This window comes from Haliaeetus leucocephalus, unplaced genomic scaffold, assembly GCF_000737465.1.
Source record: "Haliaeetus leucocephalus isolate CR32 unplaced genomic scaffold, Haliaeetus_leucocephalus-4.0 Scaffold406, whole genome shotgun sequence".
Classification (NCBI taxonomy): domain Eukaryota; kingdom Metazoa; phylum Chordata; class Aves; order Accipitriformes; family Accipitridae; genus Haliaeetus; species Haliaeetus leucocephalus.
Genome location: NW_010972842.1, coordinates 4,637,879 through 4,662,761, shown reverse-complemented (window position 1 = coordinate 4,662,761; position 24,883 = coordinate 4,637,879). Strand labels below are relative to the sequence as shown.

Here is a 24,883-nt window from a genome sequence, read left to right as displayed (position 1 = left end):
AAAATATGAAACAGCTAAGTGATACACATGTATTTGAAAACAAACTGAAGTATGTGTGTACTGACACCTTTACTTTCACAAAACGTTTCTGAAATCAGCTTCATTAACATTATGGATTCATGGCACCATTAGACATCAGAACATTAGACATCAGATATTGGAAAGCCAATATCGAAATACTCTGGCGTGAAGGACACAAATTGCTGGAATGCAAGAAGCTGTTCCTTTTAAGGTACCGTATCTTACTGCTGACACTGTCGTTAGACAACAGCACTTTTCACAGATATGCGTGATGCCCACATCTATGAGAAGTGGTGCTGCTCTCTTCAGCATCCTGTCATTAGCCACTTCTTTGCTCATACCATAATTCTTTGTTCTCCAATCATACTTGTTACAAATGGGCATATATTCCAGTATTTTTGTTTGCCTAATATTAATGAAAATAGATTTTAATAGTTCTAATAGTATAATAGTGCAGCTACAAAGAGAATCCTCCTCAAAGGCATGAAATTAGTTTTTAATGAAAATGCCTCACTCAGTTTGCCACTGACTTTTCTATCCTGCTAAAAATATCTTTTCTGTTAGAAACAACATCAAAAATACTTCCCAAAGACAGTGAAACATCAGAGGTAAACACCTAGTCTCAGTAAAGACAAATGGCAGAATTCCAATGGCTTCACCTACACCAGGAAATAAAATGGGCAAAAGCCTGTTCTCAAGGCAAGAGGTGCTGCACAGATTTTATCTATGTAGTTAAATTATTTCGTCCTCAAAACAGGATGGCTTTGGCCATATGGCTGACTGGAAGAAGCTCCAAATTAGATTCAAAGAGAAAATGGCTTTGGCATAGTAAAATAAATAAATCTGTATACAAGCCCCTAGCACAGACTAAATAATATGAGTACCATGTCTAGAAAACTACAGTTTCTGAGTCTTTTTAAAAAATACCTAAATTATGCAAATTCCCTCAATTCTCCTGAAAATGTATTCTCATTATTAGAAATTTTCACAAAATCGGACTTTTTATCCCCATACTTGCATTGAATTTTTCTTCTTAACTCTATTCCAGCAGTACTCATTCAACTCTTCAATCTGTATTAAACTAATTACTCCCACATTTACTCCCACTAATTACTCTCCACATGTCTTTGTAGGTAAGTTGTGCTTATATGTTTTATATATCACTTCTTTCACCAAGCAAAAATAATAAGGAATATATTATTTAAATAATAAAGAATATATTTATTTCTTGGCTAAAACCACCTGAACAAAATCAAATAGAAAGCACTAGATTTTAAAAAAGCCATCTAGGTTACTAAGTCAACAACAAAACCCCTAAGAAATACCAAAGCCAGAGCTGTCTATGGGAAATCTAGCATGTAACCATATACACTATGGTAATGCAAGGGGATTAGATTCTGCTTCTCTGTGCCACTTGAAGGTAGCAAGAGGAAAGAATAGCAGGCTCTAAATTTAGAAAGGTGCGGAGTCTGAGATTGCAGACAGGATATATAAACTTCCTTCCTCACCCTCACATAGGAACAGGTGTTTGTTACAATCAGCATCTAAGCATTTGTCCTGTGCCAAGAAAACAACTGGTTTGTGTTCTAAATACAACTTTGTTTTGTTTCATTAAATCGTATAGTCTCAAACCCCTATTTTCCTGGATTTTGCTCTTCCACAAAAGATGTCTAATTAGCAGCACAACTGTATGACTGATATTTGTCACCAATGATAAAGACAGAAGAAATTATTAGCAATAATCTGTTTCAAACTCTTGCACACAGAGGCCACAGAGTTACACCTAACTTCTCCCTCCTCATGCCCGAGGACTTGGTGATGACGGAAACTCTCTCATCTTGTGTGAAAGACTCCAGACAACAGCCAGCTTCTGTACCACTAAGCAAATTTGATAATCACCTCCCTTGTAAAAAGTCCATCCTATCTTGTGTTTTGGGTTTTTTTTTCCCATCTCCAATTTTCAGTTTCTGCTCTAATTAAAGAGTTGTCTGCTAGATTAAAGACCTGGTATCTGGTAAATGTCTTTCTGTTCACATGACTGTATTTAACAATTAAGTTGGCTCTGAAAATTACCTTCGTTCTCTTGGTGTCTTAGTTTCTAAATCTTCTCAAGTGACCAACTTATGCTTAGATTTATCAGATGTACTCTTATCTGATTCTTACCAATAGCTGTTTGTATAGATTTATCCCCGTGTACTATTTGATCAGATTTAAGTTCTGTTTTTTTCCTATTGAATACAATGCACCAAGAAATTTGTTCAATAGCTCATTCATTTTCAAAATCATTATTTTTTGTAATTCTTCCTCTTTTCACTCCTGCTTGATCTAATTTTCCAGCAGGCCTGGAAAGTTTTAGTTAACTTTGTTAAACGTGCCATATTTGCAACATGAATACACACATAAGAAGATAAAAGATGGCTGATGGATCCTGAGCTGATGAAAGCCTAGAATTGAAGTGGTTACAACATTTAAGGCTTGTGTCCAATCTACCCAGACCCTTATCTCCTCAATCAGCACACCTCTAATTATAATTAACCTCTTAGTTCTTCAGTATGTTTCCCAGCACTGTTCACAAATGCAAAATTGTCAGTTGGCAGAAACTCTCAGCGTGTGCAAGCGCCAGTTGGTAAAAAGGGGGACAGAAAGCTTTGTGTCAGGGAGCAAGAGTTTTCAGTAGCGGAGCACTGGGCTCTCCTGATCTGTAACCATGCACGACGCTGTGCAGCACCACTGACAAAAATGTCGCTCTAAAACTGATGGGAATGGATTGTTAATAAATGACAGTTTTTATACAGACCGACTCTTACTAAGCTACCTCCAGTAAATTAAGCTCTTTTATTCACGCTACGATACAATGCAAAATTTAGCTGGCAGTTCTGGGTATGGTTTCATTCCTATAGCGAGATATGGTATAAAAGCATTTGCTGATCGTTGAGAAAGAGGCCTAGGCTCAAAGTAAAATTTTCCTTTCTTTTCAAATTAATTCCAGTGCTTTTTTAGTGGAGTTTTTTGTAGAGTTGCATTTAATCTTCCAGCCTTTCAGGAACACAGTTCCTCCAAATAACACAGTTATACTTGGGCTGCAGATTCAATAGAATTTAATAAGACATGACATAAGATATGAATGGATTTTAACAACAGAATAGGTACTCTCTCTCAAGATTTAGTTCAGCAGAACAATAAATTAAATAATCCCTAAAGTGACTACACTTTAGGAATTTTCATGGGATTCACCTGATCTCCAGGAAAAAAATGGCAGGTAAAGTGACACACACACATTTGAAGATTGGTGTCAAATGGAAAAAAAAAAGGGCAAAGCAACATATCATAGACAATTAGTTCAAATGCATATATAAAGAGAAAAATAAATTCAGAGGACCCTCCCCCCCAAAAAAGACAAGGAAAAGAGCCTGTAAGACACAGAGAAGGGTTTTGATTTTGCTTGCTTTTTAACCTACAACTTTTACAGTATGAAATTCAAGCCTTAGTATAACAGTAGGAATGAATTCCACTTCTGGCAGTGAGAGATGGGCATTAGTCACTTCTAAGATTATTTAGGCCATTGCAAGAGCATTCTTGAAGTGCAAGAAATACAGAAGACAAAGAAGAAACGCAAGAAATCATTTCACTGATAAGCATTTAGCATGGCCTGGATTTTGCATGACATCTATGAAGCAAAAGGTATTAGCAGGAATTTTTGCATTGCAATAATCATAATTTTCTCTAGTCTAGCATGCAAAGCATCATCATTGTTCCCAGTAGACTTAAAAGATGACAAAACAGTAGTTCTGCATAGCAGGCTGTCCTGAAAGAATCACGTAGACATATCAGGGAGAGAGAAGTCCACAGGGAGAGAGTGGCTGAAGGAGCAGTACAAAAATACTGTAATCAGCTTGAAAAGAAAAAGCAGCTTGAACTTGTTAGCAAAAAATATGGAGACATTATGTGAAATGATTCAAAGAGGGAGGGAAGACAGATGGTGGGCAGGGAAAATGATTTAAAGAACAGCACTTTGTATGGAACAAAGAAAATTGAGATGATCCTATCTTCTACGAAGAGATCAGAGATATGAACTCAGCTGAGAATGATTTCTAGCCTATAGTGAAGAGCTACATATTGGAGATTCAGTCAGAAAAAAAAGAATCGTTTCAAACCCAGAGGCTAGACTACTTGTTCTTCTCCCTTGCAACAGAAGTACTTCTGTCAGTAATACTTGAGATGTGAAGTTCACATGAAGAAGGCAGACCAGACTGAGTACCGCATTGACAGGAAGCGCTAACTTCAATTAAAGGTAACTGTGATCTCACAACCTTATTTTAATTGCAGCTCAGGATGGCCAGTTACCAGTGTCTGCGTGCATGCAGACTACAAGAACTTGCTTTCAAATAAAAAAGCTGACTAAATCAAAAAGAAACTGAAAAGTGAAACAATGAGGCTGACATGTCATGCCATGACTCCCTGCACTTCAGCTTAGAACAAACACAGTAACGAGACCCTGTGACTGTTTATTTTAAACGACAACTTTCATTTCTACCACTGGTCAAATCTGTATTCTCTTCCTTCCTCTATAGACCAGTTATTTAAAACTTCTAATGGAAGAAGGTAGAAAAGACTTCACTCCAGGGATCATCTTTTTCAGCTGCTACTATAATTATTTTATATGTCATCAGGTTCTGATCCCCCAATTTTTCTCACACCTCTGTTATCTCATACCTGTCATTAGACGTCAATACATTATGTTTTACATATGCAGTTTTCAGACACATTTAGAATACAGGTTGCCAGGAAGAAAAACAAATTTTTTTTTTTTTGTGGTGCCATAATTTTATCAAATTTAAGTCATTCATAACATCACAGTATTAGAAAGGAAAAAAGATAGTGTCAGTCAAATAGGAGTATCAACTATAACAGGATAGCTTGCCCATCTAGTAAAATAAAGTGTCTCATGATTTATTCATGTGGGCTTGTGAGAGAATGACATGGATCTCCTCTGTTAAGTTTCCCTTAGAGAAGAAAAAACCCTCAATTCTTGTAATTTGCGAAGTTCCCTTGTATTTCTGCTATTTGATGCAATGGCACTGTTTGTCTAAAGAACTTTCTATTAGGATGGTGCCCATATCACAGGGAGACAATAATTTCCTCCTTATATTGCCCCCCATTTGAATAGAGCTTCTAAGTTCTATTCAAGCTAAAGAAAAAAATGATTCCTTTATCTAAATCCCTTAGCCTTCATCTCATATTTCAAGTTTTCATGTAAAATTGTATTTTACCTTATGGGAAAAATGCACAAAACTTGCTTCTCTACTTATTGGTCTAGAACGTACTGGATATCTTTACTTAACACCAGTACAGTCATTATAATCAGACAAACTCAGTTGGGACAAATATTAAAAGTGTCAAGTGCAGCAGTAAGCAGACTGTGGTTACTTTCATTGTTTTTAAAGTAATAAAAGACAATGAAGGGCCCACGGCTGTCTGAAAAGATGGCAAAAGACACATGGTGCCAAGAGACACGGAATGTATTTCAGAACTACAATAAATATGTTGAGACACTAAGATCCTTTGATTTACCATAGCAATGTTTCCCTCTGCACTTTAATACATAGTTATACTCTGAGAAGTGAAATATGTCCCAAGTTGCACAGCTCGCCCACATATAGATGATTTGAATTCCTCCGGGACCTTCTGTCTAATGTTTCTGACTGGCCAAGCTGCAGGTCTTCAGGGGCAGCTAGCCAGTAGAAAACACCATGTACAGAAATTTCAGTGCAATTTAGGCTGGCTGAATCTAGGACCTATTGTCTTCTTAACTTCCGAGATGAATAAGCTCAAATTCAAAGAGAAAGGATAATTACATTTTTTGGTAAGTTCTGCCCTTCAAAATGAAAAACTGAGATGTGTTTGATAGATCACAAAAAGGTTGAGAATATCTAGATTGCACCTTCTCCTTGGTTTGGCTTTGGGTCCACATTAGTAAGAGCCGAATATACGTATAGGCCCTCCTGCACTTAACGGAGGAGTAACAATTCACTGCTGGGTACGGCTTCTTCTTGAGTGGGCTGAGTATGTCTATCTTCCAAATCCACGCACTCATGAGACCAAATAATTTGGCACTTGATCTTGATAATACGATCTTCCTTTTCCTTCCTTATAGTCCCTGATCAGTAGTGAAACAGTTAATCACGTTAATGTAAGTAACCACCGAGAACATTCATCTCAGACCTGCAGCAACTCAGATGTCCTAACAGATGTCATGGCTTTAGTTCCATCCTGTTTGCAGTTCCAAAGTTTTCTTTGCAATTGTAAGAGCTAGATGCTATAGGAATATGTGAAAACTTTGAAACCATAAACGGCATGGAACCAAACGAAGGCATCTGCTTAGTTTTCAGAGAATCTGAGATGACAGCTCTGAAATGTGAACTGCTCCAGCTGATCTTACAAATAAGATGCTTTCTGCTAGCCACGGACTGTGATACAGCTATAATTAGACCTCCGTTTCACACAGAGAATCCACTTTTCCTTGCATGAGTTTTTATAGTCAGCTACAAATAATGAGAACTTAATTTACATTTCTGCTGTTAATGTCCAGGACTACAAGCCAGTTTGACTGTTCAATCTGTGCTGACTTCTCAGCTACAACTAGACTAAAAAACAGTAAGAAAGACTTGTCATTAAAATAAATCCACAACTCCATACGTTTACCAGAAATGCATCTGATATTAGAATAGACTTATATATACATATTAAAATATATATATATTATTTATGCACAAATGTATGCATACATATATGTATATAGTCTGATTTATATCTGAGTGAATGGAGTTCTTTTTTATGGCTATTATCATTCAAAACATCTGTTCATCAAGTGGAAAGAAAATATATGTAAAACAATTTATGTTGTCTCTTCCAAGTTTGTAAAAAACGCTGGGTATTTCATGTACAGATTTTGATTTGGGATGTTTATGGTCTGAGATGTTAATTAGTGATAAAATGACACATACGTATAGACACACCTTTCTGACTTCAAGCTACCTAACAGTCCTCAGGACAATCTTTGCTTCTGACAGTGAAGGTATCAAAATTCATAAAAACTGTGTGCAATGTGAAGAACACCTTGTTTGACAGAAGAACTGCATCACAAAGAACTAAATATTATTGAATTCAAGAATAAGGATGATAATAGGTTCCACTCACTGAAATATCCTCAAGAACTCACTCACAAGATCAGTAAACCTAAGACAGCAGGAAGCCATTTGCCTGTATATCCCATCTGATACTCGAACTGAGAAGTATACAGAGGGTATTGTCAGTCATCTGTCTCCTATGCACAGTTGGCTTGCAAATGAAATAAATGTCATCAAACGGGTAGCATTAATCAGCAGTGAGAACAAGAATGCACCTACTTTTTTAAAACAAAAAATGCACATGGCACAGGCAGTAAAAAAAATCTCCTTTGCAAAAGTGCTGTTTTTTCTACTTCAGCTAATCAGTGTTAGTGCACCTGGATCCTGAATATTTATGACCATGACATACATCTGTTAAATGTTCAGAAATAATTAGACTTTGCTGAAGCAAAGCTAATGAATTCCCCTGGAACTCTGTGGCAAAATAAACAGACGAAAGGTATTAATAAGCATTCTGGATTTCTTAAAAAAAAACAAAACCAAAAACAAAACAACAACAAAACCCCCAAATGTTTTCTTCCAGCACTGATTAATACTTTGTATAGCAATGTGTAGTCCAAGATTTTCTGTCCTTACCACTGCAATTTCCCCATTTGCAACACTGCAAAATCCACACATTAACAAATCATGCAGTTTCATTTTACCTTTGCCTGCACCTACAGCAGGACGGAGAATACCAGCTTTAATGGAGGAAAACAAGAATAGGAACACTATATAATTAGATACAACACCAAAGGGAACATACATATATAACTTCATTACAAACCAGAAAAGCATGCAAACTAGATAAAATGTATTAATTCAAATAAATTAGAAACAATCCACTTATGCTGAACACTGACAGACTATTACAAGACAAAAATTAATATACATGCATTTACAAAATTTTATTGCTCATGCTTGTTAAGATTCACGATTTAAAATAAATGTAGTTCATATGCAACCTTAATAATACACTATTTGTTATTACACTTAATACACTATGCATTCCATACCAACTCATCTACGGCAATTCCAATGAAATATATTTTTACTAAGCATAAAAATATGTGAAAAGATGGTATCAAAATAGACTTTTAATATTAAGATGTGCAAAATCATAAAAGACTTTCCCCCCAAATTTCCCCTTTGCTTTAAATTACTCTTATTTTATTAAGCTTTCATATTTAAATAAATAACATCTTCAACAAAAGAACTGCCAAAATCAGAGATCTAGAATGGCTATAAATGTAAAAAGTAATAGTGTCAGGATTGAACAATATACTTAAGAGTTTTTAAATATTATACAATGTCACCAGTTATTTGGGGCCATAGATGACAAATTTATTTCTGCAGCTTTTTTGAAGTTACAGTTCTGTCAGCTCTGTAAAAAAAGTTCAGATCTCACAGAAGCTGTTGCATACTTCTAAAGAGAAATAATTTGCTCTAGCCATAAACCTCCATCATTTCAGTATTGCTCTCTGTGACCACAGCTGGTCAAGGAAGCAGAATATGTGAATGGAGGAAGACCACTTAAAATGTAAAGTTACATAAAACTTTGAAGCCCAGAAAAGCCAAAGTCTTAGAACTTTTAAGTTTATATCAAAAGGAGGGGCTTTACACCTCTTTTGGGGCTTCCACTACAGCAGAAAACCTGTGTGTATCTTCTCTTAGAAACTATTTAAAAATCTTTTACTAGTGTATAATACAGTTAAGAAAGCTCTAGAAAAAATTTTACTAGGGCCTATTTCCTTAATGGAAAGGAAGTAGTAGCAATATTTTCAATAAAATTTGTAGCGTTTTTTAAACTCAATGGGTTTTCTTTATACATACCCATCTTACCTTCATCCATAATTGTTACTGCTTCCTCAGTTATCTGACTTCCTGATCCAACTGAAGTTTGTGCGTTAAAGTAAAACTTGTACCGTGTGCTGTAATTTAAATTTTTTAATATCAAGCTGCTCTCGTTGGCAGGAATTCTTATCTCTACCAAGGGACCCAATTCGTGTGTGTTGTTAACTGTTGTTACAAGAAAAAAAAAAAAAAAAAAAAGAGTTAGGAAAATTGCCTACATTATCATTGTGTTAAAACAGGCTTTTTTTGTTTGTATTTATTTGTTTTGTTTGTCTGCTGCACTGTTCATTTCAGGTTATATGAACAATAATCTGTAGCTTCAAAAGAAAGTCAACTTTGTGTAAAAAGGATCTATCAGGGGCCAAAATTCAACAGGGAGATAGGAAACACCTACAAGTTTTTTAAGTTCAAGTTCCATTCTCATAAGTATCTGAATCCAAGGCAACTGAGTCCACATCACATCATCTGAACTTACACCCATTTGAAACACTGATCATTAAAAAATCCTGAAAGATTAAACTAGCTGCCTCCTAATAAATTCAGTATGCTTAGGAGAAAAAATACTGAAGTGACTTGTACCTAATGCAAAGGAACAGGGGAAACTGGTAAGTGGAAGAAAACAAACTTCCTTAATCTATTCCATGCACACAAAACTCTTAAATTTCCAGTGTCACTGCTGACAGATTTCTGGGCAAGTAAGCAGTGGCATGGGGATCCTAAGGAAGTGATTCATAGCTCTGATATGAGTAAATGGCACATTTATGAATTTTTCATTTTAAAATTAAAATACCATGAAAATTGAAGAAGCCCACAACAGTATAATTGTATGTATTTTGATCTACTTCTAATGATATTTTCTCTGCAGTTAAAATATAGGATTTGTAAGTAGTAGTATCTTGCTTCTAACTTGGCTGTCAATTCTATGTAGGACTTCTCCATTTTTCTGTGAAGCGTGGTTTGAAGAAATAGAAGTAATGGAACCTGGCACTTGACCAAGTGAAGTTTTCCAAATAGTCATCTCTATTGTCAAAATACATTAATTTTATTCAAACTTGACATCTACTATGCTATCCTATCTTTTGTACGTTATAAATTTAACATTTTTTCTTAATAAATGGATTGTTATTTGGTAGACATATTGTCTAAGTTAGAGTTATATATTCATAATTAACTTACTTGGCTGAAACTTCAGTATATATGATGTCAAAACACCATTTGGATGGGTAGGTGAACCCCACTCCAGAGTCAGAGAGTCCAATGTTGGGTTAGTAATCTTCAAAAAGGAGGGTGAGCTAGGAACTTTTAAGAAGAATATACAGTAAATACAAAGTAGATTAACTTAAAACAACTCATGAATTACTAATTCTTAAGAATATTACTGTATTGAGCCAGATTATTATTTTATCATGTCCAAGATGCAAATTCAGCAATTACACCCTTAGTGTTCTATTTCTGAATATACCACATTTAAGTCTCACTTCATACCTCCTTCAGGGGTCTTAAATACTTTGTCTGGGCTTGCTGGTCCTTCTCCTTTACCATTAACAACTCTAACATTCAGCTTGTAAGAACTAAAGGGCTCCAGCCCTGGCAACATTCCAAAAGTCTTGTTTCCCCTGAAAGTCAAGATCTTTTTTTCTACATGCCGCCTACTCCTTCTGGATAGACTCTGCACTTTCCAGTAGTAAACCTAAAGACAAAAGAACAGTGAGTGTTTAGGTCTTCTGATTTTACAAACTCTAAGCTTTTCCATGAGTATCCATGAATTAAAGGTAGGAATAATTGCAATTTTAATAAGCTCAGGTGAGATAGAGCATAGAGCTGTCCTGCTCCAGAAACAGTTTGTCCAGAAACAGTCATGCCTGCACAACTGGGTGAAGACTATCACCTGCCAGTTCTGCTAATGTTCAAAGCCAGTTCAGCACAAGTTCTGGTTTGGAACTGCATTAGTTATGTGGTCGTTCTCATGTTAGCAAGTCCATCTGAGAGGCAGGACTCATTCATACCATCCATTCTTTCAGTGAGATGTCTACACAGCTTCCAAAGCAGACTTGCACTTTGCCACCTTGTTGTGTCACACACCTGACCATGCTATTCCCTGTGATGTGGAAACCAAAATTTGTCTGGGCTGGAAAAACAAGTTCTGAAAGGATTCTAAGGTTACAGTCATGGAATGATCTCCACCCAGGGACAGGAAGACTATTCCTCCATTTATGTGACAAACAGATCAGACCACAAAGCTGATTTTGGTTATCTATTTTGCCGACTGAGTTTCTAAGAAACTACAGATAAGCCTCAGAGGTAATTACCTTGACTGCACTCCATTTACTAGTCTCTCTATCATGGTATCTGGAAAGATATTAACAGTTGCCCCTACAAAGACTTGTATCACTCCTAGGATTGTTACCTTCCAATACATCATTGTTCATTTTTCACAGTGTAATTTTCACACATGTATGATCACACACTAAAACTGATAAAACAATTTAAGTGGGTAAAATTCTGGTTGCATTTAGGCCAACTGCAAAACACCTCTTTAATTAAGGAAGTTGGGATCTCACACATGAATTCAAAAAAGGGAACTGTTAAGGCTTACAAAGCCCAACTAGATAGCTTATAAGGCAATGTTACACGAACACCAGCTTTCTATTGCTAACAACATACCATTTCACTCTAATCACTGTTAAATACCACCGTGTTTTACATGGCTTGAGTTAATGATTTTCAACACTGCCAGCTGTCACCCTGTAGCTCTCATCCTACCAACTAGCAAGAAAGCCATTTACAAGCTAACAAAAGCTTGACATGTTGGTACTTCTAGTATTGAAACTCAAGGTATAGTTCATGATATTTTAAAATAATGTTAGCCAGTAACATTTCACAAAGCACGTTATTATAGTTGAGTCATCATGTGTCACTAGCCAGGCTGAAATTAAAAGACAGCTTTAATAAGCTGGGTTTGATAATCAGTGATTTGGAAGAGGAATATGACAGCAAAAGAGACCGCATCACATTTTTCACATATTGTATTGAATAACCACTGAATTCATAAGAATAACAGGAAAAAATGGCAGCAGTAACAGTGAAAAGAATTATTTTAAAAATTTCTTCTTAGGTTTGAAATGCTTTATAGTACCACAGTATATCGAGTAATAGCTGAATTAATACAAGAGCAAAATATGAGTGATGTGCTGTGGACTGCTGCTAGTTAGAGATCTTCCTGCTTTCTTCACCCATTTGTCCTCATGGCGTGACTCTTTAGAGAAATACCCCTCTCTTTATTAAGAAATGTGTCCCTAATGAAACACTGCATATTGGGCTACTGTCTGAAATAATTTTATGAACTAGGAAAGCCTGAGTTTGCTAGTAAGATTTTGCTGATGTGTTTAAAAAGAGATAGTCATGTGCTTTGTAAGCTATGTCAATAACTAAGACACTTAAAGCATACTCTGCATCCATGAAAAGTTTTTAGCCTGTATTCAGAGAAAGCTTTATAACAGTAACTATCCACCAGGTCTTAGGACCTGTCATGCTTTGTCTAGTTTTTAACATATTTTAGCTTGATTTAGCTGTATCTGCAAAAATTATATAAGAAACTTTTGCTGCATATGCAACTTATACCATTGTCACATTTGTCCTAGCCATAACAGCAAAAACTACTCAGTGGTCAGGTCTGTTGTCAAACCTGTGGTCTTGAGCTTGTTTTATTTATGATTACTGACAAACTTATTTTAGTTTCAGTTTTGCTTAGCTTTGTGTAATTGTGTGGTTCTCCTCCCCACAGAAAAAAAAGTCATACTGTATACAGAGAAAGACTAACACACTGAACAGAAGTAATCATGGCATGACTAATCCCTTAGACCAACTGGAGAGGAAAGTGTGCAACCCGTTAGGAAATACAGGACAGAAAATAACCCTCAGAGACTCCAAGTCTGAGGAACAAGAAATCTCCATCTAAACTTGAGACGATGACAACTCAGTGTGACCATTCCTTTGAAGGGTGAGAAGTTAACACCCAGTGTATGGGCAGACATTTGTCTATGGAATTTTTTTGTATTATTAATGACCTTTAACAGAAATTTGGTGATTTGGATTATGAGGATTAGTGTTGCTGTAACTCCATTAATAATAAGCATTAACTTCACTAAATTCTAACTCTTCAATCCTCACATAATGGACATTTACATTTGGTTGCCCATTTGTGTGTGAAATACCGGGTTGATATTAGACTGTCATCTGACAGATAAACATTTAACAGACTAATAAGTCCTGTTTCTCAGCTGAATTTAGTATCTAGGGCAGAGCACCACACTAACTACAAATACTTACACTAGCTCATACAAAACTAGCTTAAGTCTCTCTGGATGGTGGCATTTTGTGCCAGGTATACCAGGACCTCACATTCATGTGGTAACCAGCTGTAACGCAATGAAGTTCACTTTCAATGCTCTTGAATACTAGTCCTCCATTTTATAAGTATGATGCACATTTATTCTCCTCCAAATATTCTTTACTCTTTTCATTTTTAAAATATTTCTTTTTCGTCTTTCATTTAAACAGAAATTGTTCAAATTAGTCTGTCTTACAAAGTAACCTAGTTTGGGCTGTGTAACCAGTCTGTTTTGTTAGAACATATTTATTAGTATATTTGCAGAGGAGCAAAGAAGTAATTATTTTTTATTTTCTTCTGCCGTTTCATAGGAAGTCAGTATACCCTCTCATTCCACTCCTCCCTCCACAACCAGTCTACCATGCTTCTGCAGTTTTTGCACTCCTGAGTTTCTTCTGATGGGCTTCTAGTGCAACCTCTGAAGCAACTGTTGTCATCAGATTTTCCCTGTCCTCCAGGGACACCAGTTCCCCCAGTTTCTAACCCTGAAGTCCTTCTGTCTCCCACTCCCTATTAACTGCAGTCTTCTGTCTCCAACACAGCCTTCTCAGTTATCATCAAGACCAGCATACTATCTTACACTAAGCTTCCTTAGTTATATGTACACTCCAAACCTTCTGCCATTTCCTATCTCCTTAAATAGAGCTTTTAAACTGAGCTTTTTGCTGGCCTCCAAAAAGACACAGTACCCAGCATAAGCTAGCAAGTGGCCAGTTACTCAGAATTAAAGATGTGATTAATTATATTATGGCAGAAGATTAATAATCTTAGCATTAGACCTAGAAGAGACTCCTACAGAAACTATTTCTCCTCATCCTCTAAATATCCTTTTGGAATAAGATCTGTAAAACTATTACAATTTTTTTAATCTGTATAATGTGTGCAAACTTAATTGCAGACACATCCCATCTTTCTTCAAGGACAATGTCACAGGAGACTACAAGGTGCTACAAGGCTGGAATGTTGCTGAACTTTAAATGAATTGTATCAATGCTATTGATCTTGTCAGCAAAACTTGTGAGCTCACTGAAAAGCAAGAGTCCTCTTATATGTCCGTTACTTCAGTCTGGATACAATCTCATATAGGAAGCGTGATCTGTTTTAATAAATGAGAAACAGAATGCTTTTGACTGTACTTACTTTGTACCCTTGAAGGTGTCCTCGGACAGATTTTAGTGGAACTGGGTCCCAATGCACCTTTGCTAATGTGCTGTTAATAACATGAACCTGCACATTGCCTGGAGCAACCATTGGCACTGTGTGGAAAGGATGCAACAAGTATCTAGTTAGAATAAGAAACCACACAAACATACTTTTTCAGAACGAGTCTTTGCATTGCACTCAAATAGTAGGTTAAAATGTTCCTATGTTAAAAAGCTGACCTCAGGATTAATACTACAGAGTGTTATGAAGCCTTATTATCTCCAAATTCCTTAATTTTAATTAAAAAAATAACTACTATCCCCCTTTTTCAATATTTTAGTATTGTAAATACCCATTTAGGTTACACATTTAATTGCTTTTTATTAGTACAATTGAGTCAAACTACAAAACTTACAGTCTTCCCCTGAATGTCCAATCACCTCTGATGGCTCTGGTGCATATCCCAGGTCATTTAAAGCTTGTACTTTTATTTCATAGGGAACAAAAGTTGGTGTACCAGACACAATATATTTAGATACATTTGCAACTATAACAGATGTCCATTCATCGTCAACATCCTTCTGACGCCAGCTGACCTTGTACTGAAGCCCTGGTCCGTTAGACTGAAAACCTTTTAAAGACTGAAATTAAAATAAATTTTTTAGAATATTTTGAAGCATCCAAAAAATCCAATGTAAAAAAAGGAAATATATCTATTCTTTTTTAGAATTTTACTGAAAATTTACCACTGTGTTCTGTGACAGAGAAGCACTGCTGAAATTCCCAAGCTATGCAATTTAGCGTTTACAGGAGGTCAGTTCAGTTCAGTTGCTTTTCATTCATTAGTAAAAAAACACATGGAATGGTGATCCGGGCTAATTCTCATGCAACCATGCATTGTGATTTCTGTATACATATTTTGTTTTCAAATATTTCTTAAGAAGTGGAAGAGGGAAAGACTTACACGAACTCCCTATATACAGTGTTCACTAGATAATATTTCTTGTCTGGAATGGGAAATTGGTTTTACATTGCTCTCCTTGAGCTCCTGTCATGATGATAAGGGCATGATAGAGAAAACTTTTCCACAAAAGTTTCTTAGTGGGAGAGTGCACAATAATTTGGTTTGTCACAAAAGTTGAGGGTATAATTAGGATTCACATTAGAATTCATTCTAAAAATAAGAGTCTACTTGAGATAAACCTCAATTTACATATTTAAGTTTTCTTAAATTGGAAGCAAAACATCCTGTGTTACCATATTAATGGCTTATCTTGAGTAATCACTCAAGGAAAATATGGCACCTCAAAATTTTTTTTTTTTCATAATGCATGCAGATCTTCCCTGAAAATGAAGATGGGGAAATGTCGGGATTTTACCTTTTTTCAGGAATGTTTTAAGCAAGCAACACATCGGGTATTCTCATAGTGTGTTCACAGATAGATCATTATTATTTCTCAAAAAAACCCGCTACTCACCTGAAAACAAACAAATGAAATCTCCAAAAAGCAAACTTACCTCCCATGTTATTACCAAATTATCAGGTTCTGAGCCTATCCCTTGTACATTAGAAGGATTTTCATCAGGGTCTAAAAATAAAATATTTACACGTGAACAAGAATGACTGCTGTTTGCATTCCAAGCAAATTCAACACCATTCATAATATAAATCAATCACTGGTAAGCAGAAATAGTTATTTACTTGCAGATTTTGTCAGGTACTGCTCAGATGGTTCACTGGGCTGACTTCTGCCAATCTCATTGACAGCTATCACACGGAATGAGTAGTTGACGTACGGAGACAACTTCAACTGTACTGTTGTCTGAGTTCCAGGAACTTCCGTCTGGTAATGCCATACCCCTGGTTCATGCAGCCCATCTTCATATTCAATCACAAAGTCTGTAAACAGAAATTGAATCCAACTTTATGTCAAAACTTGCAACACCTTCCTAGATCAGTGTAGGCATTTCTGAATGAGCTAATCAGAAGGGATTGATCCAATCAACGTTTTTAAAAATCATGGATATTGAAATGTAAGTACATAAACCAGAACACAGATCTATAATGTGGATCTCAAAAGCACTGCCTAGGTAGAAATATAATAGAAACGCTCTTACTTTTATTATTTGGTATTCTCACTAATGCAGCTACCTGTCAGGTAATTACAGGTTATTACACGAGCTTGCTCTCAGGTACCGGATTTTAATGTAACAGGAACCCTTGAACTATCACAGCAAGAAAGTGAGACAAGATTGGAATTCCGATGTGAAAGTAGTATTTGGCTGACAAATATATTGGTCTTAGTTGTATCAAGCTGACAGTAAGTAGTACCTGTACAATACTAAAACTCTCTTGGGTATTCCATTTTCCCCAATGAGACTGGCTTAGTGAAGAACTATTTAAAGTTAAGAACCAATACTTGAGAAAGTTTTTCAAGAGCACTTTTCAGTATCTTCAAATTAAGTCAAGGAACATATGTTCAGAAGCTAAATTTCCTGAGAGTTCTCTGTGTGAACATTACGATGATTACTGTTAAGAACCTACAGAGTATATAACCTCAGGGATACATAGGTTTGTAGAACTCTAAAAAGAAAACCACATTCATTATCAAAGACAAAAGGACATCTTTTTTCAGCTGTGATACAGCCAAAAAAGCTTCCTGCTCTTAGGTATGAGATACAAATTTTGAAACACTTAAGAGGAATTCTTAGGATACAGTAAGTGAATGGGAGAAGAATGCGTAGTCTGAGTACATTCCATGGAACCTTAAGTTTAGATATACAAAATTTACATGAGCATCAAATGTTTGTGCGTTGTGTAACAAAAATCTTCCCTTATCTCATGTATAGGTGGGGACAAGAAGCCAGAATATGACTCAGAATACATCCTGTTTGCACTACTAAAGAAATTCTGAGGGACATCTAGAAATTGCTTTTAGAATACTTACAGTACCACATAGAAATAATGCACAACAGTTTGAGGAGCCAAGATGTTCAAGAAGTAAAATAGATAAGTAGTACTAATCATAGCCTTCTGGACTTAAGGCTTGCAGATTTCATCCTGACCTGAGCAGTAAGAAAGAGAGAGAACTAGCCCCAAATTACTGCCCGAGTTATAGCTGGTGTTGTGTGCTCAGAGGTAAAGGTCTTGGGATGGGATGTTTTCTGGACCAAAGTCTTTGCTGAAAAGGTGAGAATATTACATACTAAAAACAAAAAAAAAGCACCCACAGAAGTTTTCACTACTGCTTTTTGCTTCCCTAGTAACTAGCATTCTGCTTGCAACTCTAGTAGAACAATTTATAGGAGGCTTCAAGGAAAAAATCCTGTTTGAGCTTTCAGAGAGATTCTAGCATGTCAATCGTATTACATGGGTAAAGGGATCACACATAATGAAGTGCTATCCTTGAGTGTTGATCTACACTTTGAAGTGATAGCAGCAGCAATAATAGGCTTACTTATGAAGCAAATGCCTTATTTTGCAGGCTCTCAAGGGACCACACAGCAATATAAATTGTATCATAATTAAAACCAGCATTATTTAGTCAGAAGAGTTCAATTTCCAGTATCAGACTGCATGCAATATCTCGCTTCTACAAAAACTCTGACATGAGCCAACACCACCTAGTATCATCTTTTTTGAAACTGTGATCTCATTCCTATAGAAAGGCAAGACTTGTGTCTTCTGGTCTGGAAAAAAATGAAAATACTGATACAAGAGTATATGAATAAGCCATAACGTAAATACAATTCAACTATTTACATTAAACTTCTATATATTCTATTTTAAAAAGTATATTACTAATTGATAGATATTAGACAAGTCTGAAAGTGTAAAACTTTAGCAAAATCCCTTGGTGTTTCATTAAAATGCAATCAAAATCTTTGATGTGTTCTGAAATTTGTGAAATTCTGTTTTTACAAAACTTCCTTTACAGATGCTTGATCCTTATGGTTTGTGTTCGGTGTTGATACCATCTAGCATCAGACCCTGGAAAGCAACACTCGATAAGTCAGCCCAACTCATTCATTCCAAATATAACATGTACACTGGTCTTGGTAACTTGTAGCAGTTATTAACTAAAAATACACAGCATAAATAATTAAGTAATTACATTAAATTGCTCATAATGAAAAAGTTGCCCAAACAAATCTTTCTGATCCTATTATTTTTTGGAAAACAAACAGTAACATCCTTCTTCCTTCCTCTTAAATTCCCCCTCCATCCTCTCTGCTTGATATAAGCAAGAGTATCTTTCATCATGTTCTGCTGGGAGGAATAAGAGCATTTAAGATCAATTTCCTGTCTCAGAAGTCTATAGATGTTTATTTTCTCTGTCTTATGGACATGCTTTATTTCCTCAACTGTCTGGACTAGAAAAAAAAAAAAATCTGCATTATATTTTCATTAAGAATAAGCTTCTGTTATCAGTAGTGATGGATAATCCTTAAAGATATTGGTATTGATGCTATCTCAAATTCATGGGAATTACAAAAGAGTTAATGCAAGATGTTAGTAGCTCTCTCCTTCAGAAGCATACAAGTCTAGTCTCTACATATTCATAAGACTGGACCTTGTGAGACAGAGCTCCTATCAGTATCAACTTCTACATTAACTAGCACAGGTTTTTGGATCAAAAGCCCAGCTTTTTAGGGCAGTAAATAAGACTTTGTGCTTGGCTGTACAGTAGAGGACATTCAGTGAATTTTTGTTATGTAAATAAATGGCAACCATAGAGAATAAATTTACCATTCTTACATGCTGCACAGAAAATTTATCTCAGAAGTCTCTGGAATCTGAGAACAGTTAACGTAATGCTGTTAACGTAATGCAATAGATACAAACAAACATACTTGTAATGGGACTGTTATTTTCATCTCCTGGTATCCATGAGAGTTCAACACTTCTTTCTAGCTGACCTGTCAATTCCAAGTCAAAGGGTGGATTTGGCCGAGCTGTAAATCAAATGAACACAAAGTAAATAATCTCACCAGAATAAGTAGTTTCATCTTTGAAAAAATCCTTACAGTCCAATCAAAAGAATTCCACAAATACAGCAGGGCAGATCTACTCACTTATGTAAGCATGACTTAATAACCATTAGCATGCAATTGTTACAAAACAGAGATAAAATGGAGAACTGATGTATCTGGAAACTTCTGTACATTAACAAGAATCCAAATTTGATTTTATCTACATCCGATTGCACGGTGATATAAAAATGTAATGAGATGCAACAAATTATGAAATGCATGTTTAGTTCATCTTTGAATGATTATGGGTGGTTATCTATTGTAACTAGAAATATTTAATAAAACATGGAAAATAAAGAAGCATTCACATCAAAGAAACTTTTCTAGAATCACTACAAATATTTTGCATGTGAATCCAAAACAAGTATAGTTCAAATAGAAACTAATTGCAAGTTACTAAGTAATTTATTTTTTGCTGTACTTTTAAAAAATCCTGAAATACCATGCAAGTTGTTAATACACATCCTTATAATGCATAAAGATGGAACTGTCCATTCCAAATTGCTGAAAATAATTCATTATATGATTTATTACACAAAAATCAAGACTAATGAGCAGGTTCATTTAAGAATACATAAGCATTTTCACTGAAAGTGATAAGATTTACATAAAAGTGCTTAAGACGCTTATACTTAAAAGTGGTTTAGGCATATTATATTGCATTTTAAACCCCAAATTCAGACAAAATTCTATCAAATTAAAGGCTGTATACTGTCATACTTAAGCCTGTACCTGACTGACAGATTTTTGGGGAAATTTCAGATTTAATTTTAAAATCCTTATTAAAAATTTCATCAATCATAAACCAAACTGGTCAATATGGTCCTGTCCATTTTATGAGTGAAGTAAAAAGAAGAGGAACTATGAAATAAAGTACACCAGGCCTACAAAGCTGTCATCACAAGCAATGTACAAACATACCATAATTTGGTTGGTGCAAGTTCTTTGATAGTGAATTAGCTTTCAATGAACAATTGGATTTACCTTTTTGATCTTTCATTTATTATATAACTAATTTGCATTACAGTGTACTGTATGAGAAAAACATTATCACACTGTAACCAAACTTAATTATAATAATTTATCTCTGAAAATCATTTATTCCCTAAAATACAAAGCAGCCTGCACTGTAAAATTCCAAAGTCCAGTACTCCAGTAATGAAGCAGTTGGTAAAATGGGATGAAACCACACACACACGCACACGCACGCACACACACACAAACACAGGAAAAAGGGAAAAAAAGAAAAGATGTTGTACTTCGCAATAGGCAAATGAGAAATATATCTGGCAGATGAGGTAGAAAGAGAACTTCATATTAGTTTACCGTAAATGATAGCTGGAGTTGGGGGAGCAGCTGCAAAGAACATTAATATAAAGGATTTAATCAGTTAGTAGCCAAAGAAACAGAATACTGTAGGTAGTTAAAGACTATAATTATTAGAGCCAAAGAAAAGTTAACTTTATTTAGAGTAAATGGCTGATTTTAAATAACACATTGATAATTTTTCACTGAAAAGTTATAAAAGTATTCTTGAATATTTTATCCATTTTTAAAATAAGGATAGATCAAGAAAATAAAGTAAGCAATCTTATAAAAACTTTTAAATAAGTACTAGACATTTGGTGTATGTCATTCCTGGATAGGCATAAGATTACAACACAATTTTAAAACACAAGCATACTTGACTTTGCATCTCAGCTTGAACTCGGGTAAGAATCATTTAGGACATCTACTTAAAACTTTATTACAAATTGGGAGAAGGGGCAAAGTAATATATTTTACAACAATCTGCAATCATTGAAACTTCACAGAGAGAACTAATTTAAAAAGAAAATCCTTGAAAAGTCATACAACTAAGCATGCTCAGTCTTTCTGAAGCATAATTTAGTTGCAAAAGAGATTCCTGAAATAACATGTTTATGTTCAAATACTCTGCAATATGTAGTCTACTGTGTTAGCTCAGATGTGATCCAAATAAAAACCTATACAGCATGAAACTGAATGTGTCCTGTAGCTACTGGACCCTTTTGTAAGTAGCTGATTCAAAGGCAAACCTTAGGGTAAGACTCTATTTTTAAAGAACTGAAACACATTTACAGGTAGGTGACGTTTCCTTTGTCCTGTCCTAGAAACCAAAACTATGTTTGTGCTTTTCATTTGAAATCTAATACTGGTTTCATACTTAACAGTAGTTAAACACAGTTCTGCTATCATAAAGTTGAGAGTATTCTTACCAACAACAGTAAGCACAGCACTTGCTGAAACACTGTCCAGAGTAGTATTAACTATGCAAGTGTATGTTCCATCATCTTTATCAGTTACATTCATAATGGTCAAGTTGTCTTTACCAACTAGAAACCTGTAAATACAATAGATTCAGCCACTGATTTTTCATTAACTGGTACTGTTATAAGAAACTTGTAATAAGACATTACCAAATCCCATATACTTGTGTATTTCAGCAAACACCTAGACAGCAATGTAAGCTATGGGACTATGACAGCCTTTTCTACATTGCTCTTGACCATCTCCCCAAAGTAATTGTCTATCCTAATGTGCTTTTATTTCCAAATATACTCAAACAACTTTTAATTATCTGTGATCTAGAGGAAAATGGTCTTCCATTATCCATTTGGCTTCTTATGCCAGTTATCTTCTCCTTACAATTGATAAACATGGTAATTGTGCACCATTAAAAATTTTTACATCTCATGTTATTTTGAATTCCATCTTAATTTTTTCACCACACTAGGTAAGCCCTTTAGTCACCAAATATGGGATAGTGGTGAAATTTATCAGTCTTCATTGGAAAATGTCAATAGGTCAATATGTTCCTTTCAAAAATTAGGAAAAGGAGCAGAAAAAAGAAACTAGAAAATTAAAAATAAAGGAAAATTATTTTGTCCATACCTTTCATCATCTGGCAGTTCATCATTGTCCTTCAACCATATAACAGTTGGTAATAAGGTAAAATCATGTTTTATTATACACTCAAATGAAACTTGGCCATATCTCTGAATCACTTTGTATTCTGGCTGTTTAATTATCATTGTTGGATCTGAAATTTAAAATGACTATTAGATGTTCAGAAAGTCTGAAATTCTATAATAACCTGTGATGAAAGAATGATTCGTTTCTTACCTTTAACTTCCAATCGCACCTCATTTTGTATCTTTCCTAATTCATTCCTTGCTACACATGTGTATGTACCAGTACTATCCTTTTGAGCCACCGGAATTTCCAAGGTTCCATTATCATGGAAAACATATTCATCTCCACGCAAGATGCTACCTTTCACTCCCTTAAACCTTTACATAAAAAGTCATATTATTACCCAACATCATAGTTAAATTATGTTGTATTTTATCATCAGAAAATGCAAACTTGGGACTGCCACATTAGAAAATACAGACAGAATCACATAATGAAATTTAAAATTGACTCTGTAGGGATAACTTAACTGTTGTTAAGTATATGTAATGCTGTATTAGCATATCATAATCAGCATTATTTAAAAATACGCTATCTTTAAATTGTAAATAGAGTAAAAAATAGTTTTAAAGCTTTAAATGTTTGCTTCCATAGATATAACTGGTTCCTTTTACATAACTTAAACACAACATATATAGCTTACCATTCAATTTCAGGCTTAGGTGAACCAAAATAAGCACAGTCTAGCAATGCAGGACTATCTGCGATGACTTGATACAGTTTATTAGCAGGAGTTAGAATTCTTGGTGGCTCAGCTGAAAAGACAAAGATATCTGGATATAGATACAAAGATGCAACTACAAAATACTAAGACATCAAGAATGGCCTAAAGAACTGTATGTTAACATCCTTCTCTGAAGTGATTTCTGGTCTCAGTCTAGGCCCAAATACATTCTACTGCTGGTAGCCTGAGGAAATGTTAATGTAGGATAATTATCTTGTGAAAAACAAATGCTTCTTCCCTGTTTACAAGTAATAGGGATGGGCACCAAAGGCAATGATCTCAATTGGAAAATTTAAATCATAATATACTTCAAGAGAAAATCTTGGGAACAGACTCAACTACGTAATTCCAAACAAACCTGCAGGCAAAAAGAAGCTAAGATGTATTTTTGGTGAAACACCTATATTTTCTTTCATTTAAAAGACAGTGTCTCTCAATCAAAAGATCTGCCAGTTCCTGCAGGAAAGTCTTTCAAAGACATTCTGCCTAGGATTTCACTACTAGCTTTGTTAAATTCAGTGAGAAAAATTATAGAGGCCACAATGCCTTCTAAGCAGAAACACGTTCTTGGGAGGCCTTCAGGACAAATGCATAATCAGGTCCCCTTGCAACAGCAATTTAGAGATCATGTATCTAACTGATCCAAAACATCCTCAAACAATGAAAGTGTACTGAAACATACTAACTTCAGGAATATTAATTCCTACCTTATTTGTTATGCTTCCATTTGCTTGATTTGCATAAACAAACAAACAAAAGTGATAAAATTTCTTCCAAGTTTTCTCCAGCTTTTACAACTGTCCTTCTTACTCAGGAATAGTGAAAATGAAATTCAGGAATATCCTACAAAAACCAAAGTATGTTTTTTGTATCCTACAAAAAGCCTTGCTTTTTCCAGGGCTCAGGAAATACGTCCATTCCCCCTGAAGACTTCAAGCAAGGCTTGAGCGTGCAATCCATGTAGTAGCAGGAGACAAGTGAATACACAAGAAAACTTAAAAATATTAAAATCTGTTTCTTACCCAGAACATTCACAAATGCGTTTGCTAGCAAGTATCCATATTCATTAGAAGCATTGCACTGATAGACAGCACTTGACCTTTCTTGCACATGTGAGAAAATAATGGTATCACCATCTACCTTTCTGCTAGGATCTTCTGGGGCAACTGTTGGTGTAAAGAAAAAAAAAATAATTGCTTTTCCTAAACTGCTGTTGGATGATATGTTTCATACTTCTGAAAAGAAGAAACAATTTCAAAGACTAGTATGTGCTTTTTTCTATTTTCCTGGGTGACTGTTTACTGGTTAAGATGTGAACTTCAGTATGACTAAGGAAGTTCTTCCAATTCTACAAATATTTAACTCAGAATGGTAGAGTTCCCATTTCTGAGGGTTTATGTTTGTTTTTCAAAGAAGTGAAGCTGAGATCGTATTTTACACGCAATACAGAGGAAAAATACTGATATAACAAGATTCAGGCAAATACAGACAACATCTAGACAAATAAGAAAATATTTCTGAATGTCAAAAGAAAACACTGTTAGAATGACACAGTCC

At 35.2% G+C, this 24,883-nt stretch overlaps 1 protein-coding gene across 7 annotated transcripts in view; it reads right to left on the bottom strand.

Moving 5' to 3' along the window:
- The window catches only part of NRCAM (neuronal cell adhesion molecule), a 72,742-nt gene that overhangs the window by 21,567 nt on the left and 26,292 nt on the right, over nt 1–24,883 (bottom strand). For 4 of the 7 annotated variants that reach the window (XM_010574045.1, XM_010574049.1, XM_010574047.1 and 1 more), the window contains 15 exons: nt 24,349–24,492; nt 23,246–23,357; nt 22,753–22,919; nt 22,522–22,669; nt 21,846–21,970; nt 20,935–20,964; nt 19,429–19,530; nt 16,277–16,474; nt 16,093–16,163; nt 14,990–15,215; nt 14,572–14,687; nt 10,527–10,731; nt 10,218–10,340; nt 9,030–9,206; nt 7,853–7,888 (listed from right to left, as the gene is read on the bottom strand). In XM_010574045.1, the coding sequence (XP_010572347.1) occupies nt 7,853–7,888; nt 9,030–9,206; nt 10,218–10,340; nt 10,527–10,731; nt 14,572–14,687; nt 14,990–15,215; nt 16,093–16,163; nt 16,277–16,474; nt 19,429–19,530; nt 20,935–20,964; nt 21,846–21,970; nt 22,522–22,669; nt 22,753–22,919; nt 23,246–23,357; nt 24,349–24,492 (1,980 nt within the window). The remainder of the gene's footprint in view (nt 1–7,852; nt 7,889–9,029; nt 9,207–10,217; nt 10,341–10,526; nt 10,732–14,571; nt 14,688–14,989; nt 15,216–16,092; nt 16,164–16,276; nt 16,475–19,428; nt 19,531–20,934; nt 20,965–21,845; nt 21,971–22,521; nt 22,670–22,752; nt 22,920–23,245; nt 23,358–24,348; nt 24,493–24,883) is intronic. The other 3 variants (XM_010574048.1, XM_010574052.1, XM_010574051.1) reach the window with 2 other exon arrangements.